Source organism: Prenolepis imparis, unplaced genomic scaffold (genome assembly GCF_030444845.1).
Source record: "Prenolepis imparis isolate NDT839.2.m4 unplaced genomic scaffold, iyPreImpa1.0 SCAF_3, whole genome shotgun sequence".
In the NCBI taxonomy this organism is placed as follows: domain Eukaryota; kingdom Metazoa; phylum Arthropoda; class Insecta; order Hymenoptera; family Formicidae; genus Prenolepis; species Prenolepis imparis.
In genome coordinates, this window is record NW_028141161.1 from 22,154,651 (window position 1) to 22,170,731 (window position 16,081).

The following is a 16,081-nucleotide window of genomic DNA, read 5'->3' on the forward strand; positions in this document are numbered from 1 at the left end:
CGTCGTCGCAAATTCACTAAGATATTCCGAAGCGTCTAAATAACTCACCTTCGAGATTTTCCTTGGCTATTTTACTCGTGGGATGCCTAGCCAGCGTGTGCGCGGCCGTTACCACTTGAGGACCATATATTCTCAAGTTGATCTCCGTGAATTTGGCTGACACTTGCAACGATTCCGAGAGCGCAACGTGTCTCAGAAGCTTACATACCTGTGAAAAGAAAAATAATATAGTGATTCTATAATATTAAAGAATTCTATTCGTAGTACATTAATAAAAGAAGAAAATAATAATCACGTTCGATTCTTTGCGTCGTACTTATTATAAAATATGATTCTAAACTCACGAACATTTATTGGTTAACGTCGCGAATATGATTAATGAACTACTCGAGCTAATTCACTTAAAGTTAGGCGTGGAATAAATCCAATCAGCCGCTGTAATCGATCTAGGGAAATGATGAATGGCAATCACTGGCGTCGCGCGTCTACTAAATCAATATTTGCGTTCTAGAGTCCGTTCGATGCATTTGAGAACAATTTAGCAATAATAATAATCGGTAATATTTCTCGGGAAAGAGACTCCGTATATTATATTATTTTCGTTTCGACTTCAGATTTAGAGCGCGCGTGACAGAACGTTAAGCACAGCACGTGGATGTTGCGTCTGGCGGGAGCTTACTTCGAGAATGTGTTCGATGTACTCGTGGAACCTGTCGCTGCTTTCTTGCAGACGGTCGATGTCATTGGCCAACGCGAGATTTCTGATCGTTGACACGAGCTCCTGCCCGGCTTTTGTCACTTGGCCAAGATCGCCGGCTTGTTCCATCGTCGTAGCGCTGAGCTGCTGGCGGAGATCTCTGGTCGCCCGTAGCACACCCATCACCGCCTGTTCCATTTCGGAGCTCGGTGAACCCCCGCCGCCCTCGTAATTCTGACGGAACACGATGTCTATCGTTTCATACCTTATCATCGTTTAACTCGTTAGGGCATCATTTTTTTTACCCTCGAATTGCGCTATTCAAAATTTTCGATTACATTTAACGAATAGACTTTATTACGAATATAATTTCCGAGATAGTAATCTTACAATTATCATATATAATTTAAAATTTTATTTTACAACTTTTAAGTCTGTTATAAAAAATCGGAGTACTAGAAAAAATTGTACTTTTTCCCCCGCATTTCTATACGATTATGTTATTGGGTGTGAAGTAAAATAAAAAATTGCGACTCACCATGCTATTACCGATCCGCAGGAGAGTATTGAGTTCGAGTTTCGCACGATCGCAAAGTAGGAGGATGTTTTCTCTGTGTTCGTGGCTCGTGTAGGCGCTGTCGGTGAAGTCCTGCGTTCTCTCCACCACTGTTTCTAATGCTGACGTAAGTGTCTCGCGGCAGCCCGGTCCCAATAGGGTCATCCTTGTTGTTTCAACGAGCCTCTCGAAGTGTTTCAATGCCGAGCAAACGGTACTGCTGTCCCAGTCTTCCTGCTGCGGACTCTGCGAGTAATGGCAGGCCGCGCGATCGTAAAAGAGATAATTTTTCGAGGCCGTGGAATTTAAAAAAATTTTTCCCTTTTATTATTTAGATATTTAAAAACATTGTATAACGAAGGAGCAAATTTACAATCACGTTGAATGTTGAAAATGGTATACAAAATATTAGGCAGACACAACAAATGGTATATTAAATCTTTTAGAGAGATGTCACGCTCTACGGAGCGTTCCACTTTGGCTAGGTTGTCTACACAATCACTCCAGAATCGATTATGTCGCGCGGAAAGTGGGTAGTACTTAAGCGTAAAATACAAGGGTGACTACACATTTTTCTAGCACGGTTAAAGGTCGTTTATTGTGACCCAACTCTACCGCGTTGTCTCTTCTGAGGAATTGAGAGAGATTTTCGAAAATCTGTGTGTGTATGTGTGCGAGACATATTGTAAAATATTTTTTCTCATTTATTCGAGATGCTGTCAAAAAAATTTGGCACGGAATTAAAGCACCGCACGTTCGAGGTGCCGATATGGAAATGTGTGAGCGCGCAAAATTTGGCACGATTCGCGGATAACATATTTCGCGATCTCTTTATGACGGCCGTTTTCGACGGCGTTGCGACCATTTCACCGTCGCGATAAAAACTTTCCATCGTTGAATAACGGTTTTCGTGGCTGGAGATGGTTTTTTCATAAACTCTCGTTATGAAATCACGATATTTGCCAGCAATTTCATTCGGGATTTCTTACACGTGTGTGTCGCGCATCTCCGATTTTCAACGTATACGTATATATTTGATTCTAAGAGAAAATTTGAACGATTTACAATTTACAATTATTTTCGCATAAAGTTCTATTCAGCAATGTAACTGGATACGCGCTGTATGTAACGACTTTGGCATCAAGAAGCCCATTTCAATTCGAGTGAAATTCGCAGTTTCATTTATCGTCCGTTTCACTACTTTCTATCGCGTATTTCGCTTCTAACTTCTCGTTATATACGTTTTTTTTTTTTGCATTGTAGCCTATAGTATTCTGCTAATCTTTTTTCACTATCGTCCATTTAATCCGGACTCGTCCATTTTATCGTGCATATTTCCGGCGATGCCCGGCAGCATCGATGAACAATGTCGATGGAAAGAATATGTTACAAAGAATGTATGAATGTGTGTATGAAAGAGCGTGGAAAATATTTAAAATATATCATTATTTGCGATCGCGTACATTTATGGAAGTCGTAATGTTTTTGCCAATATATAATCGATTGTGTATCAAATATATTGTATCTCGTAATTGATATTCGTAAAACATATTCCGTCGACTCTCCTCCACCGACGCGGTCTTCGACCGTCACTTATCGATTTCATGCCAAACCAGATCGTGATTATTATTTATGGTTTCTCGAGTCGTAGTGGGATCGTTTCGATATCTCGTTTACAACTTGTGCAAGGGTAGGGCAGACCGCGGCCCAAGGTCGTCTAAACATCGTCCGTACATCGAGGAGTCTTCCGTAAATCACAATTTGGGAAACAAAGACTCCTTGGAATGCTTCCAAACATGCTTTCGGAAACATTTTATCGTACACGACTTTTTCTCTCCCGATCCTTACAATATGGCGCGAATATGCGTGCTCGATACAGCAGAATAATGAAGTGTATTAAGTGCTTGAAAGTCAACATAGCACACACAACGTTATTTGGCAATCGCGATTATTACAGCATTTCTCGGCAAGCTCTAACTCATGTTCTCTAATGAATGTTTGTATTGGTAATTATTTTCTCGTTATTAATGGTATTAAAATGACCTGAAATCGCTCGCTATTTCACGGCTGTTTCGTAAATTAATATCGCAAACAAAATAATATGGAAAAAAGTGACAACTGATAGATATCTTTGCAACTTAATTATTCTGCCGCTAAACTTTATGAAATTATAATTATAACGCGGTATGTATTCCAGAAAAAATATTTTTATCGTGCAAGTAAGAATTTACATGTTCGAAATAAACAGCTTACCTGTGAATTCGAGTAGGATTGAGATTCGCTGCAGTCCAATACCCCGTCCTTGACAACATAATGTATCAGATCCATCGCTCTTCTCATTTGGCAAAAAACGGTGTCTCTGTTCTCCTTCGCGGACGGGCATTCGGGATGCCTTAAGCACGTCTTGCTGGACGTGAGGAGCATCATCGTGCTCCTTTCTAGCACCTGTCGAGCCGCTGCCATCTGCGCGCGTCGCCTCTCGTCTTTGAGATCATTCTGACAGAATAAGACGCGTTTAATTAAATCTCAGGCCCGTATTAGAAAATAGTATTAATTCATTGCACGCGACAGAGAGTCATATCATCTGGTGAACGTGTAATCGTGAAATACTGATTTGCAATAATTGAAAAAAAAAAAAGAATAAGAAGCAAGTTCTCACCTGACGATCGCCCGTTAGATGCGCCAACTCGACCATCTCCCCACCGAATTGGCTGAACGCCTTGACAAATTCGGTAAAATTCGAAACGCTCTCGAGACGTCCGAGACTGCGGGCGACTTTGTCCTTGGCGTGGAGCAATTGATTGACCACGACGATGTCCGCCAGGAGGAGGACTTTCGTCACCGAGCCTAGGAGACATCTGGCAGCTCTCACGACCGAACCTCGGTCAGCCAGACTGTCCTCAAAGGCACATTCGCATAATTTCTCGATCGCCGAGCCTAAGCGTGACATTAATCGATTGCATTTTTTAATTTGACATATACATTTGCGGAAATTAAAATAACGCGTTAAATTCTATGGCGAGAGAAGGATACTTTTCTCGCGAAAGAGAGATCGAACGAGTTTCGTGCGAGCGTGTGTGATGTGGACAGGGAATACTGATGAATTAAACATCCCGAGACTTTTTACCGTGTGTTACCGTAAAATCGGAGTAACTGATTTAATTATGATCGAGTCTCTCGATTCAAGTACGACGACTACGGGTAAACTAATTGGACGCTCTCTCGAGCTCTCATAATTAGCTACTCCACTCGTTCGTTGCCTCATCTAAACAGCGTGTGCACCGAATTAGGTTTATCGTTAAAGGATTATAGCGCGTAAGATAGTTTAATGTGGAACATTATCATATCCATAATTTTAAACTTGTCGGAATAGTGCATTTAAGAAAAATGGATCATTTTTGCATTTAAAATCTATTATTGCTTATTAATTTATAATTATTTTCGAATTTAATACTTCTTAAATAAAAGGTAAAAAAATTGTAGAGAGAAAGAAATTGATTGAAGAATATTTCATTAATTGATAATATAATTTGTTGATAACAAAATGATAAGAAAATCGGTCAACAAAAATCGTTTGGCGGTTTTTTGGAGGAACAACATGATATCGTGTAAAAGTTAACGCAGAAACCACCGAGCATCTCTTTTTCAAGGTGCAGTTACATGCACGTTACGTTTTCTAATAATATCGTCATCGATCGAAAATCACTTGGAGCATGAGATGCGAGGATTGCTGTACCATTAAACAGTTATTTCCTGAATTAGAGAGCCGTAGTTAGTATTACGAAATGCAATATCACCGCCGGCTATTAGTATGTACTAATTGTTCATCCCCGTTAAACGATATCCTAAACGTAAATTGCTACGGGGAGAATCAGCGAGGAGAACAATAGATTATCATGAATAACATCTGCGCCTTTACGTAGTATAATTATGGGAAAATATTGATTCAATGTTTATCGAGGTAGATAAAACTCATCTTTGCTTCAGAAATATTCTCAATCAATTCCATCGTTCATATCGCAGGTGTTTCCGTTAAATACTATACATCAATTTGTTTTCTTTGTACAGTTTCTTCATCAACTCGATGTTCATATAAACTTTTCTCATAGGCCACTGCCAATTATATCCCTCCGCGGAGTTTGTTTTTCATTCTACTCTTGATGAATACTTTTCTTATTAGTCAACCAGTAAAGCACTTTGCTTCATCTTTTACGTTCTAATAAATCGCATATTGCGAGTTTCGAAATGATACTTATGTATATATCGTATCGTATATAACTTGGGTATTTATCACGAAATTATTTATCGCGAAATATCTTCAACAAGAATTAACCACTTAAATTAAAGATATATAAATACTGTAATTGTATTATTTCTTTACAGGCACATATTGCTCTCTGTTCTTCTCTCGAATCGATTAATATAGCAGTGCTGGTGTTGTAAGATCAGTCAGTTTGATAGAGGAAGTCTTATAACGCTTTATATAGATTAACTGTTACGTATAAGAGTGCGCAGAGATCTTGACCTAATTTAAAAATAGTCAAAAAATTCACAGATTCTACACGTTCGTTTATCATCCGGACGGCCAATTAAATTTTCCTTATATTTTTATAAAATATATATTCCACATTTATACAGAAATATTGTGTGTGTGAAGTTGGCGTATGATTTCGTGGAAACTCATAAATAATTAAGAGTTCTGGCTTTATTTTCAATAGTTCTAAGAGAGTTTTTGATAGTTTACAAATAGTTCTGGCCATTATATAAAGCAACAAAAATGCCTTGGGACAAACTGAGACGGCAATTTCACGCAGCGTCTCACTACATATTTATACCATGTATGTTATAATACAAAAAATAATAAGATTGCTCTAATATATATATATATATATATATATGTATTTTATTTGTTACAGGTATTAGCATTGCTGATAAGCTGCGCGCGAATTTGATTGCGAGATTCTCGAGTGCCGAACGGACGTTGCGATTATAGTTTTCGTATCGTTTTCTCTTACATTGCGCAATGTACGCGTCGGGAGTGCCGTGTAAAGTATCGGGCGATCGTAATTATTCGTGTTTTCGCGAGTGCTACGAAGGAGCAATCGACCAAGAGAGGAGGAGGAGGCCCGGAGAGGCATCGGGCGACAGCGGGGCAACTGTAAGGTATGCAAAATAAATAGATAATTTCTTTTAAGAAATACATAATTTTTGTTATATTTGTTTAAGTATCTCTATATATATATATATGTATTTTATTTGTTATTACAGGTAAGCTTTACTTATAGCAGAGGAAGAGGAAGTCCGGGGAGCCATCAGACGACACTGGGGCAAGTTTGACTACGAGATTCTCGAGTGTCGAAGGGACGTTGATTCGTGCGGTTATAATTTTCGCATCGTTTTTTCTCATTGCGCAATGTACGCGAAATACACGTGCGATTCACGTGTCGCGAGTGCCGTGTAAAGTGTCGGGCGATCGTAATAATTCGTGTTTTCGCGAGTGCTACCATGGACCAAGAGAGGAGGAGGAGGCCCGGGGAGGCATCGGGCGACAGCGGGGCAATTATGAGGTATGCAAAATAAAAACATTTTTGTCTAAACTTGTTTATAAGATATGCGATCGTTTCCAGATTTTCAAAACATCCTATATATATATCACACACACACACACACACATGTATATACATAATTTGAATATTTTGTTTTCAGATCAATGTGCTGGGTACTACAACTCTGCTATTGCACGTATCGGTGAGTGAAAAATTGTTTATTTTATAACATTTTTATAGCGGTAATGGGCGTGTATGAAGCAGCTTCACATATACAGAAATATTAGAAAAAGAAAATTAGAGTCACGATTTAAAAAAATGTTCCGCTAGGACTAATTAAAGAAATAATTTCGTGTTATAGAGAACGCCTCCCAATATGCGAAAAGCATATAATATATAATAAACAAGAGCCATTTTTCTTGAATAAATTTGCATTTTTGTCTCACTTAATTACAATTACAATTATTATAAGAATTATTATAAGGAGGAATCTCAAGTAAGTGCAATATATGCGGACGGAATTTGCATGATTCGCTGAAGGAATCTCCACTTGTTATTGGTGAGATATTTTCGAGTGCGAAGCACACACACACACACACACACACACACACACATTTTCAGCGTATCGCGGTACATACACGTCACTTATCCCGATATTGGTATCCCGGTGCATCCGGATGATTGCAATTGGAGAGATTGCTCGAATACGCGAAGCGTAGAAACGTGTGTCCCAGGAGTACACTTTCTATGATTCACAGGGACAAGATGCATCGAGCCATCGGGACATCAAAACGAGAGATTGACATCCGTGTTTTTATCTCTCTTGTCCGTGAGTGAAAATAACCGTTCTTTACCGCGCGTATTATTCATTCGACGTCGAAATATCGAGATGCTATCCGCGTTGTATCTGACTGATTTATCAGATGGATATACGAAAAGCTGATGTTGTATGGAGAGCAGAATGCGAGGAAAGCAAATCACACCTTTATAAAATTATACGTTCGCGAATTTTCTGAGCAAACTGCAAAGTTTCACAAAGATATGATATCGATCTCTCGATCGTTATCTTTGTAACTTTTCGCTGACACGCGATGAAAGAACAATTATGCGTTGCGTTGCTCGCGTGATTAAGAGATGTCATAAACGAAATCATTTTCTTACGATAACAGTGTAGCGTAATTAGACCAACACAAAGTTATGGACATTAGTGCAAAAACTTGATGCATATATTTCCCCATTCGTCGACTCATATTTCTCTGACATGAGATTCTTCCTTATTATCCAGTAATCATGTTGTTAACATTGAGTTGTTATATGCATTCTTTGAATTTTTAATGTGCGTAGCTCACATTTATTTGTGCAAAACAAATGTTTGCGCAGTACATTGCTAATCGACGACACCATTTAATTACGTTAAGCACGCCATCGATACAAAGTATCTTTACGTTACTTTCTCTCTCTCTTCCTCTCCTCCCCCTCTCTCCTGTAATATAGATTTGCGGATGTGCGAGTGGTTTTGCATTCATCAGTGAACGCTATCAAATTACTAGAATAAACAGAGCGGAACGACGTTTTACGATAACCGTGATAACCGCGGGCTTATGGATCAATGTGACTAATGACTCTCCAAGTTTACTCGTTAACGAAACCTTTATCTGCGTTTACCATCAGTCCAGGGTAAATCGATTCGATATATTTACGCTCCCTTCCTTTGTTAATCATATCTCCCTTGATACCAACAATTTTCATTTGTATAATTTTTTTTTTTTTTTTTTTGCGTAATATACTTTATCAATTTATTATTTCTTTCGCCGGATATTTTTACGACGATGGTTCCGTCTGAATGCGCCTTTTTATCAGGTTACCAAAGAAGAAGGTCTGGCGAATTTATGCCAAGCGTTTTTCCCAAGCGACACATCATAATATAAAATCACTCTCCCGTGCCACGATGCCGCTGGAAACCTAGTTTTTATTGTTTTCGCCGGTTCCGTTATAAGTCCGACATAAAATGGATTTATCAAACGTAAACGTCGACTTATTTGCAGTCGCGCGAATATTAAATACACGGAAGAATATCGCCGACAGAATATATTGCTGGACGCTTAATTTCGAAAGCACGAAAAGATCGGTTGTTTACACGCTCGATCGATCGATCGATCGATCGAGAATTATTAATCTGTTCGGTCACGCGACGAATTAACCGCGATATGCAAATAATAAATTGTATATCAATCGCATCGAATCTTCGTTCGCTATTAATTCTGTTATTTATACAGTCGGCTGTTTCACATATTAAACTCTCAATATTTTTCACGAATGAGAATAAAATTAAATAAGCGTCTCTGTACATCGTTATCATAAATAAATCTCTTTGTGGCGCTTGTCCACGCACGTCGGCTGGTTAATAAATGTTTCGTACGTTGACTTGATCCGATCTTAAAAGGCACTCGGGACAAAAATAGCTCGAGGATGGTGTTTACGCGAGGACTACGTACAAAGAAAGTTAGAGAGAGAGGGGGAGAGAAAGACTATACGAAAGTGGTTACCGTCCGACACTGATCGATGTAGTTGCGAGCCAACTACAAATTGAAATTTCGCGGCGTGTCTCGATATTAGCCGGTATTTTCCCATTCTCGTTTCATCGAAAACGCCGGCCGATTCTTCCCTCCTTTCCACCCCTTCTTCGATCTCCCCGGCGTTCGATACTTCGGACAATTTATTTTCGCTCCGCGCCACGATATTTCCAGCTTCTATATTTGCATGTAACCGTTTTATTACCAATTATCCCGAATTTGAACCTCGATTCTCCGCATCTCCGTTACTTCTCGTGATACCACATTTGATTACTATTGACGACCATTTTCAATCCGATGACACATAGGACAGGGGCTGCTATCGCCGCTATATATATAATAAGGAGCTCGGCATATTTTCAGCTCGACATTATAAGCGCTATGGATTAACGGATTACTAGGAAGCGTGCGAGAGGATGTAATTCTTCTAGTAATTATCGCTCTAGACTTTAAAACGAGCGCCAGATATTAATCACACGGTGTCCGCATCTCTATCATCGTGCTCCAGTGCACGGACAGTGTGTTGTAAGTTCTCTTTGTGCTCGCGATTAGATGGGCAAGACCGTTCCTTTGCGTTGCCTCGTCCTTTCCGCGTGCGTGAATGCGTCCGTGCGTGAGCGTCTATATGTTTCTCTTTCCATCCTCTTCACCGCGGCGTATAAATTTGGCATGTCGCCACTTATCTTTTACAGCGGTCGCCTTTCCGTTATAGCGACTTCGCGCTTGCTTGCCTCTTCTGCCCCATCGTCGTCGTTTTGGTGCGCGAGTTTAAGTTCCCCGAAGCATCGAGAATAGGCGTTATCTCTTGAGGAAAGAGAGCATAAATCATATAATACGAACAAGTATTCCGCGTACCAAGTATTCTCGCGCTTCCTCCACTCGATCTCGATTCGCGTTACCGCGAATATATATGTAATGTATATATATGTACAAGATCTCTGACACGTTGCGTGAAAAAGAAAGAAAATTTGTTTTCATCGCCTTTGATCTCTCTCACTTTGAAGAATTGGACGATTCTCGCGGTAATGACCCAACCGGCTCAAACCTGGAAACCTGGCTTGGATATCGATCGATGAGAACCGTATACACGAGAATCCATTTGTATAAATTCGTCGCGTGCCGTGAATCCCGCCGGCGCGATATAGCGCTCGCAGCTCTTAGTTACACTTTACGGTGCCCGATTTACACGCGATATCACGCGAAACGATTTGTTCGAGCTGCAGCCCAGGGGTAGGCAGGCGCTCGCATGACTTTGCGCGATCGCCACCCATATTATCGGTGCCCTTTCGACGTCATTTTATTACCCCGAATTGATACGTCTATACGACGAGTAATTCGATGTGATTTAAGTAATCGAATCTTCGTATCATCGCGTCAGAGGGAAATCGATCGTCCAAATTCGCGAAACACGTATATACATAGGTATATATATACGATCCTCATCTCTTTAACGATTGTATAGACTTGTCTGCTTGACCTCGGTTATTGTGTGACGAAAGCTCTCTCGGGTTATCATTTATTTATCACCGCTTTCCCTTTAAGCGCAAAATCGATTACGAGCAGAATAACTCGTGTTCTCTTACACCTGCAGAAACTACAAATTTCCATTTCTTCTATAACGTTGTGTCGGTCGTCTTTGAAATTACAGTTTCAGTTACAATTCACTTTTCATCGAATCGGGTATTTCGAAATCTTTCTTCGACATTTTCATTCTTAACATTTCACGTTAAATACCATCGAGACCATTTGCGTCTCTTCCCTCCCTGGTCCAATTCTTCTCTCCGAAGAGCGAACAGGTGTGCCGGAAAGAAATATCCGCGGTCTTTACTTCGGCCATTACCTCCCCGCGATTTGGCAAAGATACGACCGAGAATAGGTGGCGAAAAACCTTTCAAGGTTTGGCAAAACTGGGTCATCGCGCGCGCTGCTTTCACATCGTAGCAGCCGCAGGATACATCGTTCTGCAATGTGCAGCCTAGCGTGAAGAGACACGGGGAGATATAATCTGCCGAGCCGCTAGACGAGAGATAAGACTAGACGGGGAGTGACGAGTTTCAAAGGTTACGACTCTTATCCTCGCGGAGCTTTCTTCCGGTTCGCGTGCGATCGTGTGCACCGGGGTATATTTGAGAGATGCATTTATATTCTTTTTTACCGGTTGTTCAACCTTGATATTTAAATACTTTTCTATTTACTTAAAATTTAAGTAAGAAAAAGACTTAATAAGAGTCAGCAAAAAATTTGATTTAAAATCTTCTTCATTTAATTTGAACGTTTCTTCCTTCCTTCCTTTCATCTTCAGCATAAAAATTCACACGTCTTGATTCATATCTTCATTTTATGTCTTTAATAAGACGGGCTCTTATTAACCCTTTTCCTACCAGAATTTATTTTTAATTAAGATTACTTTCCTTACGCGTTGTAATTCAGGAAGATGTAAGCTTTTACGAATATACGATAAAATGCTTGATAGTCGCGCGTGAAATATTTTATCGCTATGCGTGCTTACGTGCCTCTTTTTCTCTCTCGAAAAGCAGACATAAGATAGCTAACAAAGATACACGCTAAAGGAGTACGTTGCGTCGTTTCGTGTGAAACGAGAATCGTAAAACCGTATTCTGGTACGATACGTGACACGTGTTCTTTTATCTCGAATTTACGCGAATCAAATTTTCGTGACCTATTTGACGGAATATTCGAAGGTCTCGAATTTACGGGTCTAAAGTATAATGTCAAGTTATCGTATATTTTTTGATTTATTGTTTCCTTCCATTTTGTACGGCGAAATATTTTTCTTTCTCTCAGATAATGTTCAAAACGATAATACAATTTCGATACGATTTATCTTCGATAATATAATTTCTTTAAACATCGACGAGAGAAATATCTGCTTGTTTGAGGTTCGCGAGACAGAAAATGCCGAGCTTACTGTAAATAGGTATAATGCAATTTGTTTTCGTAAAAATATATACATATATAAAATCTTAAAGAAGTACAGAGTTTTCTCTCTCTCTTTCTATCTTAATAAAACAATACCTCTATAAGAAAGTTTAGATTAAAGTATTAAGATACTTTGCATTACATTATTGCGATAAAATTTATAGCCAAGAGATAGAATTTTAGCGCAATATCGCTTTCTTTTTTTTTACATTATTACGTATCCGCCTGCGCATCAGGTAAAAGTGGGATTTAAAAATTAGCATTTAAAATTTAGTAAGCGTTATCTTCTTGAATAATACCTTGAATAAGATTGTTGCAGACTACATCGCTCGTTATAATCAAGATGAATTTTCTCTCCTTTATAATCTTGGAGAAAGTAGAATTTTGAGTTAATTTACAAAATTCTGTTATTTCTTTATTAAGTAATAACCCATTCTAAGATTCCGCATAATCCCAAATTGTATACAATTATATATAATACATATATATATACATACATATATATATACATTTATATATACATTATATATAATGTATGATGTTGGCGTGCGAAATACTCCAAGTTCTAATACGAATTTGCTCTGTAATTGGACACGTTTGCATTGTCGTATAACTTTTGATTAATGTATATCGTGATATTCGCGGGAGCATTTGCATTGAATTTGCATTTATGTCGTCCCGCGTAATAATTTTCACGTTTCATGATGTATGAAACTCATAGTCGTTTTTCTTTAACTCGTGTAAAAAAATATATATTAAAAATATTATTACAATATAAATATTTTTTCTTATGAGAATGAAAAACTTTTGATGGCGTATAAAAATGATCTTTGAATGATGATAAATTTAGCAGCCGCTTTGATTTTTCATTTGTACAATTACATGGAAAAAATATTAGTTACTATATAGCTAAATTTCAGGTGTCTTAGTACCTGAAAATGTCTACATTTTACCTCCTCTTTCTATGGTAATTATTTATTTTTAAATTATTAAACGGGGGGTTTAACGGAGAATTTCCCATATAGCTAAAATTTAGGCATGTTTATTAATATATTTTTTTCATGTATTTGCATATATTCCATCAGTTTTTTTGCGCCCAATAATTATACGTTATTTGAGCACTTACCGGCAACTCTCGCCTCTTTGCAAGCCTCGTACATATCCTGTTTGATTTCCGGGTTGTCGTCCGCGATAGTTTCGCCGACGGTCACGAATCTCTCGACCGCCAAATTTACTGCCTGGCCGACCCTGGCGACCGCTCGCAAACTCCGGTCCGAGCATAGCGGCCGTTCTCTGTGCGAGATTAACGTGGAAATCTGTAAGCAAATTGCATTTTGATGAGCGCAAACGTGAGGAGCACTAAACTATATCTAAAAATATTCAAAAAATGACGATTAAATGCAATGATGAAAAAAACGAGTAGAATGACAGTTAAAAAGTCGTGCGTCGCATTCGCAGCCATCTAATCCATATCTTTCTGAGAGATAAATGTCTCAGGTAGACATCTCGCGTTTGCAAAACATGTTTGCATTTATATAGCTGGTGTCCATCATTAATAATAATTAATATCGCGTTTTTGGAGCCTAGGAGCTCCGATTTTTAAACAACCGACAGATCCATCCGTCTATTTCGCATCTATTTCAATTTGGCCAACAATCGCGGCTCGCATTATACGCACAGAATTGTATATTATTGAATTGGGATAGTTTCTATGCAGCTACTTGACCTGATGATGAAGCGTCTTCTGAGCGTTCTACTATAAGTTAGCGTAGTTAGTTACGTCACATTTTCCATACAATCGAATGACGCACATTCGTGTGACGTTCCCCTTTTCAGGGCTATTGTTTCTTGAGAGACGAGTGCATGTACATATACACACACATACTGCCGCTGAACCCGCACGCACGTATATATACACGACATCCATTCATCTAGATTCGATCGTCTTATGCAAATGAGAGCGGCTTCTATGATGATGTGGTTTCTTTGCGTGTTGATTATACGTGCGTGCGTTCGTGAGAATATAAATAAACAACGCTGCGTGCTTTGGATAAAGCCACCATAGCTTAATTTTAGCTGTCTCTACATTACACCTGAAATTTAGTTATTATGTCTAAATTTTAGCTATGGTAGCTCATATTTTTAAGCTAAATTTCAGATGTAATATAGGTAAAATTGATCTATGATGGCTAATATTTTTTTTTCGTGCGCGACATTATCTTACGTTTGTGTAAAGCTATGTTGAAGCTCGCTTAAAACAATATCGATTTAGGAGGGCTAAATAACCGCCATATTTTCCTTCGCGATTATACGAGGCATCGCGGTAATCGATGACGTAAGCGAAATAGGGACGCGTTAATCACATTGATAGCAACGATTGTCTAAAGTTCAATTAAATATTTCGGTTCGTATCGAACGTCCGGCATTAATCACGCCGATACTTGCCTCTTTCCAAAAGAGTTAATAATCGCATCGCGATGTATGTATAGCGTTTTGCAACGGAAGAGAAATGGTGGCGATACGCTGGAACGGTGTGTTTTATTCAGCCACTGCGATATTATTTATCCGGATCCTGCGAATTTCCTTTCCGGGCGGGCGTTTGAAACGTTTTTATTTGCCCGCCTGAACAAATTGGCACAATTTACACAACGTGTGACGGAATTTCTGAAAAGCATTGCTTTTTTGAGTGTACATCTCGTGACATTGATACGTTATGCACTTTACAATAATTGTTTGCTATTCGCTATTATTTGTAGGCCGTGAAATGTGGAAAATGTAAAAATGTCAACGCATACGTATATATATCACTGTAATTAAACAATTTAAATATTTGCATCGCTCTGGAGACGTAAATTCTATGATTTACATACGTGTGTTTATTCAGATAACAGAATCATTTGTAGTAAAAATATCAAACTATAGATAGAGAAGAGATAAAACGTCTCTCGCGCTTCTATCTCGTTATATTCTTTTATGTTTGTTGTTTATTCATCCGCGTTATATTATTTTTTAATAGATTCCCCCTGATGTTTATTTTTTTGTTCGCCAGAAACTATGCGGTATAACAAAGACCGAAGCTAGCAGAAAGCGCATATCTCGCGAAAAGTATTTTAACGATATTAGTTTTGTATAATTTCCGAACCTGCCGAATTCCCTCCATTTCTCACGATGAATTTCCAATGGGTTTCCGGTGCGCGAATAACCGGCGAATAATTGAAATAGCAATTCACTCCCGTAGAAAAATCAGTTGCCTTGCACGAGAAGTTTCATGAAGGTCCATGAATATATGCATTCGTCGACACGATAGAGTATTTCGTTCTTCGTTTAAAGATCAAATTGTTATGCTCAATTCGATCGTATTTTTTTTATTTTTATTTTTTTTTATTGCGCAGGAATTAACGATAATAATAAGCGGACGAAATTCGCGGTGGCGAATATCGATTCCGACATATTATTATCGACGATTTAATCGTTTCTACGCGCGAGATTCATCTCCCAGCTTATTCGCGGAATTTTCGATATTCGGTGAATATTTAGTTCGCGAGATATATCATCCATCAATTTTCCGGTGTCGACATCGGAGGCAGGTTTTCCGACGCATTTGCGATCTCCCGTGATAGCGTAACGAGAACTTGGAGACTCTGTGACTTACCGTTCCGTGACGGGGGCGGTTCGTGAAATTTATCGCTCTAATACGCGACGACTATACATGACATTATGACGTGCGAGAATGACTTATCCCGAGACCACGGTCTCCCGCACGTAATCG

The 16,081-nt window shown here is 38.9% G+C and overlaps 1 protein-coding gene and 1 long non-coding RNA gene across 5 annotated transcripts in view; one reads left to right on the forward strand and one right to left on the reverse strand.

Annotated features, from left to right (window-relative positions):
* Alpha-catr (alpha-catenin related) overlaps nt 1-16,081 on the reverse strand; it is a 62,140-nt gene that overhangs the window by 15,536 nt on the left and 30,523 nt on the right. For all 4 annotated transcript variants that reach the window (XM_083033417.1, XM_083033414.1, XM_083033416.1 and 1 more), the window contains 6 exons: nt 13,439-13,628; nt 3,913-4,190; nt 3,507-3,749; nt 1,236-1,499; nt 680-931; nt 49-208 (listed from right to left, as the gene is read on the reverse strand). In XM_083033417.1, coding sequence (XP_082889543.1) covers nt 49-208; nt 680-931; nt 1,236-1,499; nt 3,507-3,749; nt 3,913-4,190; nt 13,439-13,628 — 1,387 coding nt within the window. The remainder of the gene's footprint in view (nt 1-48; nt 209-679; nt 932-1,235; nt 1,500-3,506; nt 3,750-3,912; nt 4,191-13,438; nt 13,629-16,081) is intronic.
* The window catches only part of LOC145933586 (uncharacterized), a 53,598-nt gene continuing 43,807 nt past the window's right edge, over nt 6,291-16,081 (forward strand). Inside the window, exons 1-3 of the long non-coding RNA XR_014424899.1 lie at nt 6,291-6,416; nt 6,522-6,820; nt 6,960-7,001. This is a non-coding gene — a long non-coding RNA (uncharacterized LOC145933586). The remainder of the gene's footprint in view (nt 6,417-6,521; nt 6,821-6,959; nt 7,002-16,081) is intronic.